General features: G+C 44.6%; 1 protein-coding gene across 1 annotated transcript in view; it reads right to left on the bottom strand.

The window, feature by feature from the left end:
* Window positions 1–16849, bottom strand: part of LOC115096253 (disintegrin and metalloproteinase domain-containing protein 9-like) — a 150600-nt gene that overhangs the window by 44760 nt on the left and 88991 nt on the right. The window contains exon 11 of the mRNA XM_029610761.1: window positions 7869–7993. Coding sequence (XP_029466621.1) covers window positions 7869–7993 — 125 coding nt within the window. The remainder of the gene's footprint in view (window positions 1–7868; window positions 7994–16849) is intronic.

Raw genomic sequence — 16849 nt, 5'->3', positions numbered from 1 at the left:
ATAATGATTTTATTTATGAAATTGTAACCAAACTTTATTGGCACCTGTTTGAATGTACGATATCCTACATTTACTAACCTTAGTCTATGTGCCTATTTGTAAACCGTTGCGATGGTACATAACTTAGCGACGGTATAGAAACGTTTTTAAATAAATAACTAAATAAATACATGTGTAGAAACCATATGAAAGTCATTACAGTAAACTGGTAGAATGAAGATTTACATCTAACGATATGATTGGTAATACAACATTTTGGATATAATGAGATATAGCGAGATAAAACAATATAACAAGATATAACACTATAACAAGATAGTTGGTAATTCACCAATTAGGATAATTAAGAGCAGGGGACAGGTTATGACTCTGGTTGTGACAGTGGATGCGAATGGATTGGCGTTAGCAGGTTTTCTAGCGGCATATTGGGAGTATCATTCTATGGTTTAAATAACCGTAATGGTATGGTTTAGTGATATGTATATAAGTTTGAAATGTACGTAAGGGTATGGGGTGTTGGTTGTGATGGGTAGTTTAACCAATCCCGTCTTTGAAGGTTTGTCTGAAGAGCCAGGTCTTGAGTTCTTTTTTAAAAGTTTTAGTGTTATTTTGTAATCTTAGATGCTCTGGTAGTGAGTTCCAGAGGTGCGGGCCTTCTATGGAGATGGCTCTGTTTCTTACAGTAGTATGTTTGGCAGTTGAAATTGTTGGAATGTTGAGTTTTAATTTGTTTGTTGTTCTCATATTACTTTGAGAGATGTGTCTCTGAATGATGTTATTTAGTCCTGTGTTTTCCATGTTGTGAATTGCACTGTGTATAAAGGTCAGAGTTTTATATTTGATTCTCCAATCCATGGGTAACCAGTGTAGTTCTTTTAGGACTGGGGTGAAGTGGTCAGATCTTTTGTGACCTGTGAGGATTCTGGCTGATGCGTTCTGTAGTAGTTGGAGTGGTCGAATGGTAGATTTGGGTAGGCCTATCAGTAGTGAGTTGCAATAGTCGAAACTGGTAAATATGAGTGATTGAAGAATGGTTCTGAATTCAGGTTGGTACAGTAGGGGTTTTAGGTGTTTGAGGATTAATAGCTTGTGGAAGCCTTCTTTGATTTTCAGGGAGATGAGTTTTTTTTTTAAGTTAAGCTCTGGGTCTAACCATATTCCGAGATCTTTCACGTTGTCCTGTAATTTGATTTGTGAGTTGTTGATTTGTATGGTGTGGTTCATGTTGATCCCGGATTGTTTTTTCTCAAGTAGTATACACTCCGTTTTTTTCCATGTTTAGACATAGTTTCATGTGGTTTAGCATGTTCCTGATTTTGTCGAAGTATGTGGCTGAAGTTTTCATTGCATTTTCGATTGTTAGTTACGGGTATGATTAGTTGGATGTCGTCGGCATACATCTAGTATGTTATGCCGAGACTTGTGAGACTTGTGAGAAGTTTGCAGAGGGGTATTAGGTATATATTGAACAAGGTGGCAGATAGTGCTGATCCTTGGGGTACTCTGGTTTCAAGGGGTATGGCATCAGAGCAGTGGTTGTTAATGTTTACTTTGAAGTATCTATTTTTAAGGAATGATGTGAACCAGTCAAGAGTTTTGCCAGATAGACCGATGTCGGCTAGTCTGGAGATTAGGTTTTTGTGATCTACTGTGTCAAATGCTGCGGAGAGGTCGAGGAGGATTAGGATGAATTTTTGGCCATTGTCGAAACCTCTTATTATTGTGTTAGATAAATTGAGTAGTAAGGTTTCTGTGCTATGATTTTTTCTGAAGCCGTGTTGGGCAGGGTGAAGGATGTTGTTGTTTTCAAGGTGGTCGTTGAGCTGTTTGAGTGCAGCTTTCTCTGTCAGTTTGGCGAGGAGAGGTAGGTTTGAAATTGGGCGGTAGTTGTTTAGATCGTCTGGACTGAGGTGTCTTTTTTTAATATGAGTTTAATTGTTGCAACTTTTAGTTTATCAGGGAGTTCACTTTCTTAGAGAGATTTATTTATTATTGCAGAGATGGGTGGAGCGATGATATGTGCTATTTCCTTTAAGGCGAGAATTTGGGATTGTGTCGAGTTCATGGCGATCTGGGTTTAGTTTTCTGAGGAGTTTTTCTGTTTCGATTGTTGATATTGGTTCGAAGGTAGACCAGGGTGAAATGTTTTTGAGGGTTGGTAGGTCGTCAATGCTTGTGGTTTTGTTGAGGTTTCTTGTAATTTTGCTGATTTTGTTTTTGAAGAACAGCGCAAGATCTTGGCTAAGGTTTTTGGATTGGGGAGTTGGGCTGTTGTTGCTTGATATCACATTGTTCACTATGTTGAAGAGTGATTTAGAGCTGTTAGGGGAGTTTTTTATTTTTTTACTGTAGTAGTCTCGTTTGGTGTTATTAATCATTTTTTTATATATTGCCAGTTGTGTGCGGTATCTTTCCAGTGTTAGTATGCATTTGTTTTTTCTCCATTCCTTTTCTTTTTTCCTTAGGGTGGATTTGATCTTAGGGTCTTTTCCTTTTAGGTGGATTTGATTTTCCTTATTTTAGGTGAATTTGATTTTCCTTAGGGTGGATTTGATCTTTTCCTTAGGGTGGAGTTAGATCTCACTCAACTTCTAGGGGGTCACCCGGGGGAGGAAAAGACCAGTGGAAAGATCCTGGTACAATTCTATTGGCTGGGCCTTCATAAACAGGTCCAGTTGTATTCCCAGTCCTGCCCTACCTGCCAGCTCACAAACCTACTGGGATATGGGCAGCACATCTCATACCAATGCCTATAATCAAGACCCCCTTTGAAAGAGTGGGCATGGATCTTCTGGGGCCACTAGAGAGGGAGACCCGAGGAAATAAATACATTCTTGTCATACTGGACTATGCCTCCCAGTATCCGAAGGCAGTGCCCTTATGTAATATGAAGGCCAAGATGGTGGCGACCGCCCTAATGGAGGTATTTGTAACCTATCATTAAAATCATCCATTGTACCTGAAGACTGGAAGATAGCAAATGTAACCCCAATATTTAAAAAGGGCTGCAGGGGCGATCCGGGAAACTACAGACCGGTTAGCCTGACTTCAGTGCCAGGAAAAATAGTGGAAAGTGTTCTAAACATCAAAATCACAGAACATATAGAAAGACATGGTTTAATGGAACAAAGTCAGCATGGCTTTACCCAGGGCAAGTCTTGCCTCAAAAATCTGCTTCACTTTTTTGAAGGAGTTAATAAACATGTGGATAAAGGTGAAACAGTAGATGTAGTGTACTTGGATTTTCAGAGAGAGCACTCACACTGTGAACGTTCACTACTTGCGCTGGGCATCAGAGACAGCACTCACACTGTGAACGTTCACTACTTGTGCTGGGTGCCAGAGAGAGCAGACACAATGTGAACATTCACTACTTGTGCTGGGCATCAGAGAGAGAGCAGACACACTGTGAACGTTCACTACTTGTGCTGGGCGCCAGAGAGAGCAGACACAATGTGAACATTCACTACTTGTGCTGGGCATCAGAGAGAGAGCAGACACACTGTGAACGTTCACTACTTGTGCTGGGCGCCAGAGAGAGCAGACACACTGTGAACGTTCACTACTTGTGCTGGGCGTCAGAGACAGCAGTCACACTGTGAACGTTCACTACCTGTGCTGGGCGCCAGAGAGAGAGCAGACACACTGTGAACGTTCACTACTTGTGCTGGGCGCCAGAGAGAGAGCAGACACACTGTGAACGTTCACTACTTGTGCTGGGCGCCAGAGAGAGAGCAGACACACTGTGAACGTTCACTACTTGTGCTGGGCGCCAGAGAGAGAGCAGACACACTGTGAACGTTCACTACTTGTGCTGGACGCCAGAGAGAGCAGACACACTGTGAACGTTCACTACTTGTGCTGGGCGTCAGAGAGAGCAGACACACTGTGAACGTTCACTACCTGTGCTGGGCGTCAGAGACAGCAGTCACACTGTGAACGTTCACTACTTGTGCTGGGCGTCAGAGAGAGCAGACACACTGTGAACGTTCACTACCTGTGCTGGGCGCCAGAGAGAGCAGACACACTGTGAACGTTCACTACTTGTGCTGGGCGTCAGAGAGAGCAGACACACTGTGAACGTTCACTACCTGTGCTGGGCGTCAGAGACAGCAGTCACACTGTGAACGTTCACTACTTGTGCTGGGCGTCAGAGAGAGCAGACACACTGTGCACGTTCACTACCTGTGCTGGGCGCCAGAGAGAGCAGACACACTGTGAACGTTCACTACTTGTGCTGGGCGTCAGAGAGAGCAGACACACTGTGAACGTTCACTACCTGTGCTGGGCGTCAGAGAGAGAGCAGACACACTGTGAACGTTCACTACTTGTGCTGGACGCCAGAGAGAGCAGACACACTGTGAACGTTCACTACTTGTGCTGGGCGTCAGAGAGAGAGCAGACACACTGTGAACGTTCACTACTTGTGCTGGACGCCAGAGAGAGCAGACACACTGTGAACGTTCACTACTTGTGCTGGACGCCAGAGAGAGCAGACACACTGTGAACGTTCACTACTTGTGCTGGGCGTCAGAGAGAGCACTCACACTGTGAACGTTCACTACTTGTGCTGGGCGCCAGAGAGAGCAGACACACTGTGAACGTTCACTACTTGTGCTGGGCGCCAGAGAGAGCAGACACACTGTGAACGTTCACTACTTGTGCTGGGCGTCAGAGAGAGCAGACACACTGTGAACGTTCACTACCTGTGCTGGGCGTCAGAGACAGCAGTCACACTGTGAACGTTCACTACTTGTGCTGGGCGTCAGAGAGAGCACTCACACTGTGAACGTTCACTACTTGTGCTGGGCGCCAGAGAGAGAGCAGACACACTGTGAACGTTCACTACCTGTGCTGGGCGTCAGAGAGAGCAGACACACTGTGAACGTTCACTACCTGTGCTGGGCGTCAGAGACAGCAGTCACACTGTGAACGTTCACTACCTGTGCTGGGCGTCAGAGAGAGCAGACACACTGTGAACGTTCACTACTTGCGCTGGGCATCAGAGACAGCACTCACACTGTGAACGTTCACTACTTGTGCTGGGCGTCAGAGAGAGCACTCACACTGTGAACGTTCACTACTTGTGCTGGGCATCAGAGACAGCACTCACACTGTGAACGTTCACTACTTGCACTGGGTGGTGCACATTCCTGTTTTGCATTCAATACTCTTCACCCCTTTCACAATGCAGTAACTTACGTGGGATATTCAGGAGGAAGGCTGCGCTGCTGAGAGTCCCTGTCTTCAGCTCCCTGGCAGGTCTGACTTAACTGGATAAATCTGAATATCCGGATCAGTAGCAGTGCCCCTGACTGACCTCGCTATTTACTTATCCAGCTGAGTGGTGACCACTGATATTCAACGGCTGCCACTTATCTGGCTAACTGGTTTTGAATATTGGTCTCTTAAAGGTCTGGTAATTTAATACCCCCTGTGCCCTGTCTCTCATCAAGGTGACATCGCTGCGAGACACAGACTCCCTAAAAAGGACATCCTTACGCAAAAACCTGAAAGGAGGCTTCTGCAGTCTTACAAAACCTTTGGGAGCAGAACTATTTTGTACAAAGTATTTCTTCCAAACAAACAGGCCGATACAGTACAGTGCGCTCCGACGGAGGGCACTGTTAACCCTCTATTGGACGCGCGTTTTCCCTTACCCCTTATTCAGTAAGGGGAGGAAACGCGCGTCCAACCCCTCCGAACCTAATAGCGCCCTCAACATGCAAATGCATGTTGATGCAAATGCATGTTGATGGCCCTATTAGGTATGCGCGCAGGATACAGAAAGTAAAATGTGCAGCCAAGCCGCACATTTTACTTTCAGAAATTAGCGCCTACCCAAAGGTCGGCGCTAATTTCTTCCGGCACCGGGAAAGTGCACAGAAAAGCAGTAAAAACTTCTTTTCTGTGCACCCTCCGACTTACTATCATGGCGATATTAAGTCGGAGGACCTGAAGAGTAAAAAAAGTAAAAAAAAATAAATTTGAATTCGGCCCACAGCTGTCGGGCTGAAAACCGGACGCTCAATTTTGCCGGCGTCCAGTTTCCGAACCCGTGTCTGTCAGCGGCCTCGAGAACCGACGCCGGCAAAATTGAGCATCGGCTGTCAAACCCGCTGACAGCCACCACTCCTGTCAAAAAGGAGACGCTAGTCCCTAGCGCCTCCTTTTACCCGGATCTACTGCCGAACCTAATTTAAATACTGAATCGTGCGCACCGTTTGCCCGCTCTCCCACAGACTTTACTGTATCGGCCCGAAAGAAAGAGGGAAATCCATCCAATTGCACACTTGCTGTTTTTAAAATGGAGCAAGAGAGGATAATATTAAGAGCATATGACTCCTCTACAACCTTAAACAGGCTCATCCGAACGGAAAATCACCTTTCCATGCACTTTGTAACTTGGGTATCAGAGTAACTGTAATTAATGGCAGTAAAATAATTCCCAGAGAGACAATGGGATTCACTACAAAAAGCAAGATACCTTCCTTGTGTTTCACCTTCCATCATAGCAGGGGCCTGATTTTACTAGGTAGGGGGCTCTACCATTAAGACAAGCCATCCTGCCTTCTGCCCCCCAGCAATGGAAATGAAGCAGAAACCTTCCCGCCACTGCATAGAGTGACTGGGATTCCCCTACCCCTGCAACGCGCTCATGGAAGGCTCTCTCTGCATCTCAGCAAGGAATCCCAAAGCATGCACCAGTGTCCTGGCCTCACAAATCCTGCTGACCAGGGGACACCGAACTAGGTACAACCCCAATACTAAAAATGAATGCAGATGCACCTTAGGAAGGGAAATCGACCTCGGTTAAATCCTTACCCTCTCTCAGGCATACACTTATCAATGCCTGATTACAGTCCAGCAGCAAGCACCTTGAGTTAAGGGAAATCCTACGCCCCTTCAAGGACATGGAATGAATTAGCTGGCAGAAGGCAACAGAATTCAGCACTGGGACTGTGTCACCTGGGCGGCAGCAGGTGGGAATTTTATTTCTCCTCTCAGGACGGGCATTTTTTGGCTTCTTGCATGCATTTTCATTCTGCTAACACCCTGGCTTCAGCAAGCTTACTACATTATTCTCATGGACTTTACCAAAGCAAACCTAAGCTTCCAAAAATGTGTGTATAAGTGCCCAAGTACACACACGCATGAACCAGCGTAAAGTTATCCCTCTTCTTTGGAAGGCTTAACTTGCGCACAAAAAAACGTATGCAGATTATTTCCATCTCTCCCCCCTGGAATGCCGCTCACTGGCTCCTGTATGAAGGGGTGCGGAACTGGATGACCCGCAAACTGAGCCCCGTACAATCATTTCTGGGCAGAACACAGGCTTTTATGCGTATAAGTGGCTTTCAAGGTCAGTGCCATACAATCCTTGTATCTCAGCAGCTCCTCCTGCCCTGGCACTTTGTTTCGTGATATTACAAGTGAGGCTTGTGTGTGCACCAGTGCAAGGGTTTCCCCACTGATTCCTATGACGCCAGCACGACCGGAGAGCATGCAAACGAGACGAGGCGATGACACAGATGCAGGCAGGCATTTCTGGCTTTTGCACTTCGATTGTGCTCACACCCTGGCTTGATCATGCTTAGTGCAGTTCACCCCCTTTCTCTGCTGCCCAGACACTTCCTTTTTTTTAAAGCGTGTTGGGTATTTTTAAAAATTGATACAATTATTTTTCTGGATTGTGGGATTTTGATTAAATCATTATCCAAAAATTTCATTTGTGTGCCTCTACTAATTTTTGTTCAAGTAGTGATACACATCTTGCAAGCAGAGAGTCGCTTTACAATCTAGTTACCACTTCTAAATTATTTAAACTTCTCCCTGGAGGTCCCTGCAGCCCTGGGCAGAAATCTTACTTTTCTACACTGTTCATGATGTAATCATGGCCAGGACATCTGGTGTCATCATGGTTCATTCCAAGATTGTGTCCCAGCTCATGTGCGACAACTTCAGCCTGAGATACTGCAGCAGCAGTATTAACCTAGGAGAGAGACAATGAGGGTTAATAACATTCACAGGTAACGGGAGATCACAGCACTGTGAGTATCAATAGGAAAGTGACAGCAAGGGTTAATAACATTCACAGGTAACGGGAGATCACAGCACTGTGAGTATCAATAGGAAAGTGATAGCAAGGGTTAATAACATTCACAGGTAACGGGAGATCACAGCACTGTGAGTATTAATAGGAAAGTGATAGCAAGGGTTAATAACATTCACAGGTAATGGGAGATCACAGCACTGTGAGTATTACTAGGAAACAGACAGCAAGGGTTAATAACATTCATAGGTAACAGGAGATCACAGCACTGTGAGTATTAATAGGAAAGTGACAGCAAGGGTTAATAACATTCACAGGTAACGGGAGATCACAGCACTGTGAGTATTATTAGGAAAGTGACAGCAAGGGTTAATAACATTCACAGGTAATGGGAGATCACAGCACTGTGAGTATTAATAGGAAAGTGACAGCAAGAGTTAATAACATTCATAGGTAACAGGAGATCACAGCACTGTGAGTATTAATAGGAAACAGACAGCAAGGGTTAATAACATTCACAGGTAACGGGAGATCACAGCACTGAGTATTAATAGGAAAGTGACAGCAAGAGTTAATAACATTCATAGGTAACAGGAGATCACACACTGTGAGTATTAATAGGAAACAGACAGCAAGGGTTAATAACATTCACAGGTAACGGGAGATCACAGCACTGTGAGTATTAATAGGAAACAGACAGCAAGGGTTAGTAACATTCACAGGTAACGGGAGTTCACAGCACTGTGAGTATTAATAGGAAACAGACAGCAAGGGTTAATAACATTCACAGGTAATGGGAGATCACAGCACTGTGAGTATTAATAGGAAAGTGACAGCAAGAGTTAATAACATTCATAGGTAACAGGAGATCACAGCACTGTGAGTATTAATAGGAAACAGACAGCAAGGGTTAATAACATTCACAGGTAACGGGAGTTCACAGCACTGTGAGTATTAATAGGAAAGTGATAGCAAGGGTTAATAACATTCACAGGTAACAGGAGATCACAGCACTGTGAGTATTAATAGGAAAGTAACAGCAAGGGTTAATAACATTCACACGTAACGGGGAAATCTTGCCTCACAAATCTGATTCATTTTTTTGAAGGGGTTAATTTATTTAGATATAAAAACATAAGAACATGCCATACTGGGTCAGACCAAGGGTCCATCAAGCCCAGCATCCTGTTTCCAACAGTGGCCAATCCAGGCCATAAGAACCTGGCAAGTACCCAAACACTAAGTCTATTCCATGTTACTGTTGCTAGAATAAAGGTGGCTATTTTCTAAGTCAACTTAATTAATAGCAGGTAATGGACTTCTCCTCCAATAACTTATCCTATCCTTTTTTAAACACAGCTATACTGACTACACTAACCACATCCTCTGGCAACAAATTCCAGAGTTTAATTGTGTGTTGAGTGGAAAAGAATTTTCTCCAATTAGTTTTAAATGTGCCACATGCTAACTTCATGGAGTGCCCCCTAGTCTTTCTATTATCCGAAAGAGTAAATAACCGATTCACATCTACCCGTTCTAGACCTCTCATGATTTTAAACACCTCTATCATATCCCCCCTCAGCAGTCTCTTCTCCAAGCTGAACAGTCCTAACCTCTTTAGTCTTTCCTCATAGGGGAGCTGTTCCATTCCCTTTATCATTTTGGTTGCCCTTCTCTATACCTTCTCCATCGCAATTATATCTTTTTTGAGAATTGGCGACCAGAATTGTACACAGTATTCAAAGTGCGGTCTCACCATGGAGCGATACAGAGGCATTATGATATTTTCCGTTTTATTCACCATTCCCTTTCTAATAATTCCCAACATTCTGTTTGCTTTTTTGACTGCCGCAGCACACTGAGCCGACGATTTTAATGTATTATCCACTATGACGCCTAGATCTCTTTCTTGGGTTGTAGCACCTAATATGGAACCCAACATTGTGTAACTATAGCATGGGTTATTTTTCCCTATATGCATCACCTTGCACGTGTCCACATTAAATTTCATCTGCCATTTGGATGCCCAATTTTCCAGTCTCACAAGTTCCTCCCGCAATTTATCACAATCCACTTGCGATTTAACTACTCTGAATAATTTTGTAACATCTGCAAATTTGATAAGCTCACTTGTCGTATTCCTTTCCAGATCATTTATAAATATATTGAAAAGCACCGGTCCAAGTACAGATCCCTGAGGCACTCCACTGTTTACTCTTTTCCACTGAGAAAATTGACCATTTAATCCTACTCTCTGTTTCCTGTCTTTTAGCCAGTTTGTAATCCAGGTAAGGACATCGCCTCCTATCCCATGACTTTTTACTTTTCTTAGAAGCCTCTCATGAAGGACTTTGTCAAACGCCTTCTGAAAATCCAAGTATTCTACATCTACCGGTTCACCTTTATCCACATGTTCATTAACCCCTTAAAAAAGTGAAGCAGATTTGTGAGGCAAGGCTTGCCCTGGGTAAAGCCATGCTGACTTTGTTCCATTAAACCATGTCTTTCTATATGCTCTGTGATTTTGATCTTTAGAATACTTTCCACTATTTTTCCTGGCACTGAAGTCAGGCTAACAGGTCTGTAGTTTCCCAGATCGCCCCTGGAGCCCTTTTTAAATATTGGGGTTAAATTAGCCACCCTCCAGTCTTCAGGTACAATGGATGATTTTAATGATAGGTTACAAATTTTAACTAATAGGTCTGAAATTTCATTTTGAATTCCTTCAGAACCCTGGGGTGTATATCATCCAGTCCAGGTGATTTACTACTCTTTAGTTTGTCAATCAGGCCTACCACATCTTCTAGGTTCATCGTGATTTGGTTCAGTTCATTTGAATCATTACCCATGAAAACCTTTTCCGGAACGGGTATCTCCCCAACATCCTCTTCAGTAAACACCAAAGCAAATAAATTATTAAATTATTCCGCGTTGGAGACCAAGATGGCTGCCGACTGAAGTGCATGCTTGGACGCTCTCTCTGTGAACTTCTCAAGACTTTTTCTTACAAGCTATAATGTCACATGCTAAAAGAAAAGCAAAACTCCAGCAAATACAGGCATCTTCACCAATACCTAAACAACGACAAGCACGGATAGAATTGTTCTTTGCATCTCCCCTGCTTCAGGCACTCGAGGGAGGAGCCACATCAGATACCGGCATGAAGCGAATGCCGGTTCTGTTGGCAGAAGAGATATCTTTGAGCCCTGGTGCACCGACGGTACCCGCGCCACCTTTCAAGACTTCGGATGTAGATTTAAATTTGATGGATTCGTCATCATCTTTGGAATGAGAAGTAATCCACGAGCAAAATTCTGAGGTCCCGAGAGGGGATGCCATTTTGTCGCCGCCCTCGGAGAATCCCCAGCTGTGGGATTCCACAGGCCCCATGGAAGTTCTACATGTGTCTGAAGCCAGAATGAATTGCGGAAACCCCACGGAATCAGGAGAGCAGGAATCCAAGGTATGCCTAACCTTGTAACTGTCTTTAATCAAACCATCAGTAATAACATTAGATTCCATATAGAATGCCTTGTCTTCATTAGAAAAAGCCATACTTTCTGAAACTCATATTTTGAAGGAGACAAATGCTAAGACGCTGGCTATTGAATCTCAAATTACAAACTTTGATACCAAAATAAAAGTTTTGGATACAAGAGTGATGACTATAGAATCAGCTCAGAGTAACTTGATTCAATCTGATATCATTCATTCAAAGAAGCTGGAAAATTTGGAAAATTCTTCGAAAATTCTGAATCTAAGGGTTTTGAATTTTCCGTATTTAAATATGATGTCTCCAAAGGACTTATTTAGAAATTTCCTTATTCAAATTCTTAAAATTCCTGACGAGGCGGTTCCTGTTATAACAAAAATCTATTACCTGCCCTCTTCTAAGGATGGGAGTCTACCTCATGATGCCTCTTTAAATATCACAGACATTTTGGAACTAACTCAAGAAATTGTTATTCAGACAAGAAGGGCATTACTTGTGACTTTTGCTTTTGTTTCAGAAAGGAACTCTGTTTTAAGATTTTTCTTTCGAAATCAATCACAATGATTTCATGGGCAGAAAGTTCAGATTTTTCCCGATATAAACAGGTCTACTCAAGAACGGTGAAAGAAATTTCTTTTAATGAGGAGAGGTGGTATCGCGAGGAGCTAGATTCTCTTTAAGATATCAGTGCAAATGACTTCTTTACTTTCAAAATTCTAAATATTTGTTCTTTGAGCCCTCTCAGTTAAGAGCATACCTGGATTCACACTCCTAAATTGTATTTCGTGGGGGGACTGTTTAAGTTAATACAGGGGATATTTTTGGAGATTTCTTTTTTTCTTATTTCCCCTTTTCGCTCTGCAAAACCTTGGTCTCCCATTTTCCTATTAAGATATATGTGGAGAGATTTGATATGTTTCTATTATACCTGTGGTAATTAATATTAAGAGAAATACTTTATGTTATGTATCTTATCTCTTTGGCATAAGTATTACTTGTGTTTATTTGGAAATTTAATAAAAATAAAATTATTTTAAAAAAATCTTGCCGTGATGGCCTTATCTTCTCTAAGTGCCCCTTTAACCCCTCTATCATCTAACGGTCCAACTGACTCCCTCACAGGCTTTCTGCTTCGGATATATTTAAAAAAGTTTTTACTGTGAGTTTTTGCTTCTACAGCCAACTTCTTTTCAAATTCTCTCTTAGCCTGTCTTATCAATGTCTTACATTTAACTTGCCAATGTTTATGCTTTATCCTATTTTCTTCTGTTGGATCCTTCTTCCAATTTTTGAATGAAGATCTTTTGGCTAAAATAGCTTCTTTCACCTCCCCTTTTAACCATGCCGGTAATCGTTTTGCCTTCTTTCCACCTTTCTTAATGTGTGGAATACATTTGAATTGTGCTTCTAGGATGGTTTGTTTTTTTTTTAACAATGACCATGCCTCTTGCACACTTTTTACCTTTGTAGCTGCTCCTTTCAATTTTTTTCTAACTATTATTCTCATTTTTTCAAAGTTTCCCTTTTGAAAGTTTAGCACGAGAGCCTTGGATTTGCACACTGTTCCTTTTCCAGTCATTAAATCAAATTTGATCATATTATGATCACTATTGCCAAGTGGCCCCACCACCGTTACCTCTCTCACCAAGTCCTGTGCTCCACTGAGAATTAGATCTAAAATTGCTCCCTCTCTCGTCGGTTCCTGAACCAATTGCTCCATAAAGCTATCATTTATTCCATCCAGGAACGTTATCTCTCTAGCTTATCCCGATGATACATTTACCCAGTCTATATTGGGGTAATTGAAGTCTACACACTAGAAACATTTCCTCTTGCCGGCGTCTCAGACGTCGGCAAGAGGAAATGGCGGCAAGGCTGGAAAATTAATAGCCAAGCAAGTAATCTGAGTAAAACGGGGCAATCCGTAAAAAATTGAAGCGGAGTGTGTTTCAGTCCCTGATGCAGCGATGCGAAACGCGCGTCGGACTGATTTGTGATTTTGACATTTTGAGTCACTTTAAGGAAGATTCAACCCCGATACAGAATTTTATGAAAAATGCAAAAACTTAAAAAATACGTCGTAGAATAAAGGACTAGAGCCAATGATTAAATGTGACCTGAAGTGGCAAGACCTCAAAGCAAAAAACGCTGGTATGCCTGCAGGTGTTATGATGGCTCTGTAAGTAATCAGCACATTAAGTAAAATTATATTTACATGACGTCTTTTTAGAGAAGGGTAATTGAAGTCTCCCATTATTACCGCACTACCAATTTGGTTAGCTTCCCTAATTTCTCTTAGCATTTCACTGTCCATCTCACCATCTTGACCAGGTGGACGGTAGTATACCCCTATCACTATAGTCTTCCCCGACACACAAGGGATTTCTACCCATAAAGATTCAATTTTGTATTTAGTCTCATGCAGGATGTTTATCCTGTTGGACTCTATGCCATCCCGGACATAAAGTGCCACACCTCCTCCCGACTGCTCCTCTCTGTCATTGTGATGTAGGGGCGGATTTTAAAAGAGTTACGTGCGTAACCCTTAAAACCCTCCCCTGCGCGCGCTGAGCCTATTTTGCATAGGCTCGGCAGCACGCACAAGCCCCAGGACACGTGTATGTCCTGGGGCTTGTGCGGGGTGTGGGCGTGGCCGCGGTCCGGGTGTGTGGCAGCGGTCCGCGGGCATGGCTGAGTGCCCTGACACAGCGGCCTGTGTTGGGGCCTGCCGCACCGGCAGACATCTGGTGCGCGCAAGTTACACCTCTGGCAGGTGTAACTGGAGGGAAATGGGAAAGCCATCTGGCCTCCCCTAGGGCTTGGTGCGCGCAAGGTGCACATGTGTGCACCCCCTTGCGCGCGCCAACCCCTGGATTTTATAACATGCGCATGGCAGCGCACACGTTATAAAATTGGGTATACATTTGTGCGCGCCGGGTAGTGAGAAATGTACCCCCCGCGCATAATTTTAAAAATCTGCCCCATAATTTGTACCCTGGTATAGCACTGTCCCATTGGTTATCCTCTTTCCACCGTCTCTGAGATGCCAATTAAGTCTATGTCATCATTCACTGCTATACATTCTAATTCTCCCATCTTACTTCTTAGACTTCTGGCATTAGCATACAAACATTTCAAAGTTTGTTTTGTGTTTGTATTTTCATTCTGCTTTTTAATTGATAGGGATACGTTAGAATTTTTTAGCTCAGGTGAGTTTTTAGTTACAGGCACGTGGACTACTTTTCTAATTATTGGAACCTCACTGGCGGGATGCCCTAATTCTAATGCATCATTAGTATCCTTTGAGGATAACTCTCTCCGAACCATGCGCTGCTGAGCGACTGTCGGCTTTCCCCTTTGTTCTAGTTTAAAAGCTGCTCTATCTCCTTTTTAAAGGTTAGTGCCAGCAGTCTGGTTCCACCCTGGTTAAGGTGGAGCCCATCCCTTTGGAAGAGACTCCCCCTTCCCCAAAAGGTTCCCCAGTTCCTAACAAAACTGAATCCCTCTTCCTTGCACCATCGTCTCATCCACGCATTGAGACTCCGGAGCTCTGCCTGCCTCTGGGGACCTGCGTGTGGAACAGGGAGCATTTCAGAGAATGCTACCCTGGAGGCTCTGGATTTAAGCTTTCTACCTAAGAGCCTAAATTTGGCTTCCAGAACCTGCTTCCCACATTTTCCTATGTCGTTGGTGCCCACAGCCGGCTCCTCCCCAGCACTGTCTAAAATCCTATCTAGGTGACGCGTGAGGTCCGCCACCTTCGCACCAGGCAGGCAAGTTACCAGGCGATCCTCACGCCCACCAGCCACCCAGCTATCTACATTCCTAATAATCGAATCACAACTATTACGGCCGACCTAACCCTTCCCTCCTGGGCAGTAGCCCTGGGAGAAACATCCTCGGTGGGTGCAAGAGGACAATGCACCACCTATGTTGTGGAACAGGTTTAGTGTGCCCTTGGGCCTCGACCCGACCCCAGACGAATCCAGGACCGAACCGAGGGTTGACGGCATGTCCCAGCACGGTCTTACCCTCTGCTAGGCCTGCAAGCTCCCAGCGCCAACAACAAGATGATGTTGGTAGGGGAACGGTCCTCCAACCGTTCCAAGCCCTTTCGGACCTGCCGCTTGAATGGGCATGGAGCATCAGGCTGGCCTGAGGATGAGGGCAGACGGAGGCCTTGACATGAAGACATCACAAACGAAGGACCAATGCGACGGCATCTAAGACGAGACGCTGAAGCGAAGACATGACACCAAGGCTGATGCAACGGCATCAGGGACAAGACGAGGAACTTGAAGTCCAGACGAGATGAGAAGCTGGGAAGGTAGACATTGGCACTGTTTCTCAGGGCACCCTATTCAGCCCACCTTCACAGGCGGACCCAATGTGCTGGTCGCGGATCACCCTGTCCCACTACACGCCCTACTGATGAAACAGGAGAGTAGGTTGTCTAAAAACGCCGTTTGCCCACTACACGCCCTACACAGCCCTAGGAGGCTGGTCAAGGACCACGAGGAGAGCGGGATAAGCGCAGGGAAAAATCCAGCCAAGGCAGAACTTCGATGACGGAACCGATGTCATCCGGAGCTCCACAAAGGCTGGCAGGACAGGGTGGCTCAGGAGCACAGGACACCAGTCCACTGCCGCCATCTCCACAGATGGAGAAGCGTCACCCAGAGATCCACGGCCAGCAGAACAGATGGCTCAAGAGCACTGAAGAGCAAAACACCAAGAAGGGCTGGAACACCAGGAAGCAAGACATCAGGAGACCTGGACGGGGACCTCAGGCACAAAGACATGGCACGAAGCAGACGAGACGAGGAGCTCCACGAAGAATACAAGGACCTGTCGGAACGCTGGCTGGCTGGCGCCTCCAGGACTGAAGTAACTCTGATGCAAGGCAAAGCATGAATGCTGGAGCAAGGCTTTTATAGCCCAAGAGCAGGCAACTCCCTGGGAGGAGTCCAGATGGGCTGTCCCTCACTGGCTCTATAAGAGTGGAGAGGAGTCGCGGGCCCGCCCCTTAGGGGAAAGGAGTGGCCCACACCAGAGCATCCAGGCTACAGTGGAGCAGGCCTCGAAGAACACCGAAGGCCTCCCAGGCCATGGAGCAGGATCCGGACACTTGCTCAGACGAAACCCTGGCTTTGGAGCGGCCTCCAGAAAAAGGTAGGATGCCTCCTGTGGCGTAGCTACAGGAGGAATCATAACACCTAGAGAGCAGGTCCTTGCTACAGGATTCTTTCCTGCTGCACCAGGTTGTTCCATGTATAGTTCGCAATGGTTTACAAACTGATATT

The sequence above is a fragment of the Rhinatrema bivittatum genome, chromosome 7, assembly GCF_901001135.1.
Source record: "Rhinatrema bivittatum chromosome 7, aRhiBiv1.1, whole genome shotgun sequence".
Classification (NCBI taxonomy): Eukaryota; Metazoa; Chordata; class Amphibia; order Gymnophiona; family Rhinatrematidae; genus Rhinatrema; species Rhinatrema bivittatum.
The sequence above is the reverse complement of the archived record's forward strand: the minus strand, read 5'-3'. Positions and strand labels throughout refer to the sequence as shown.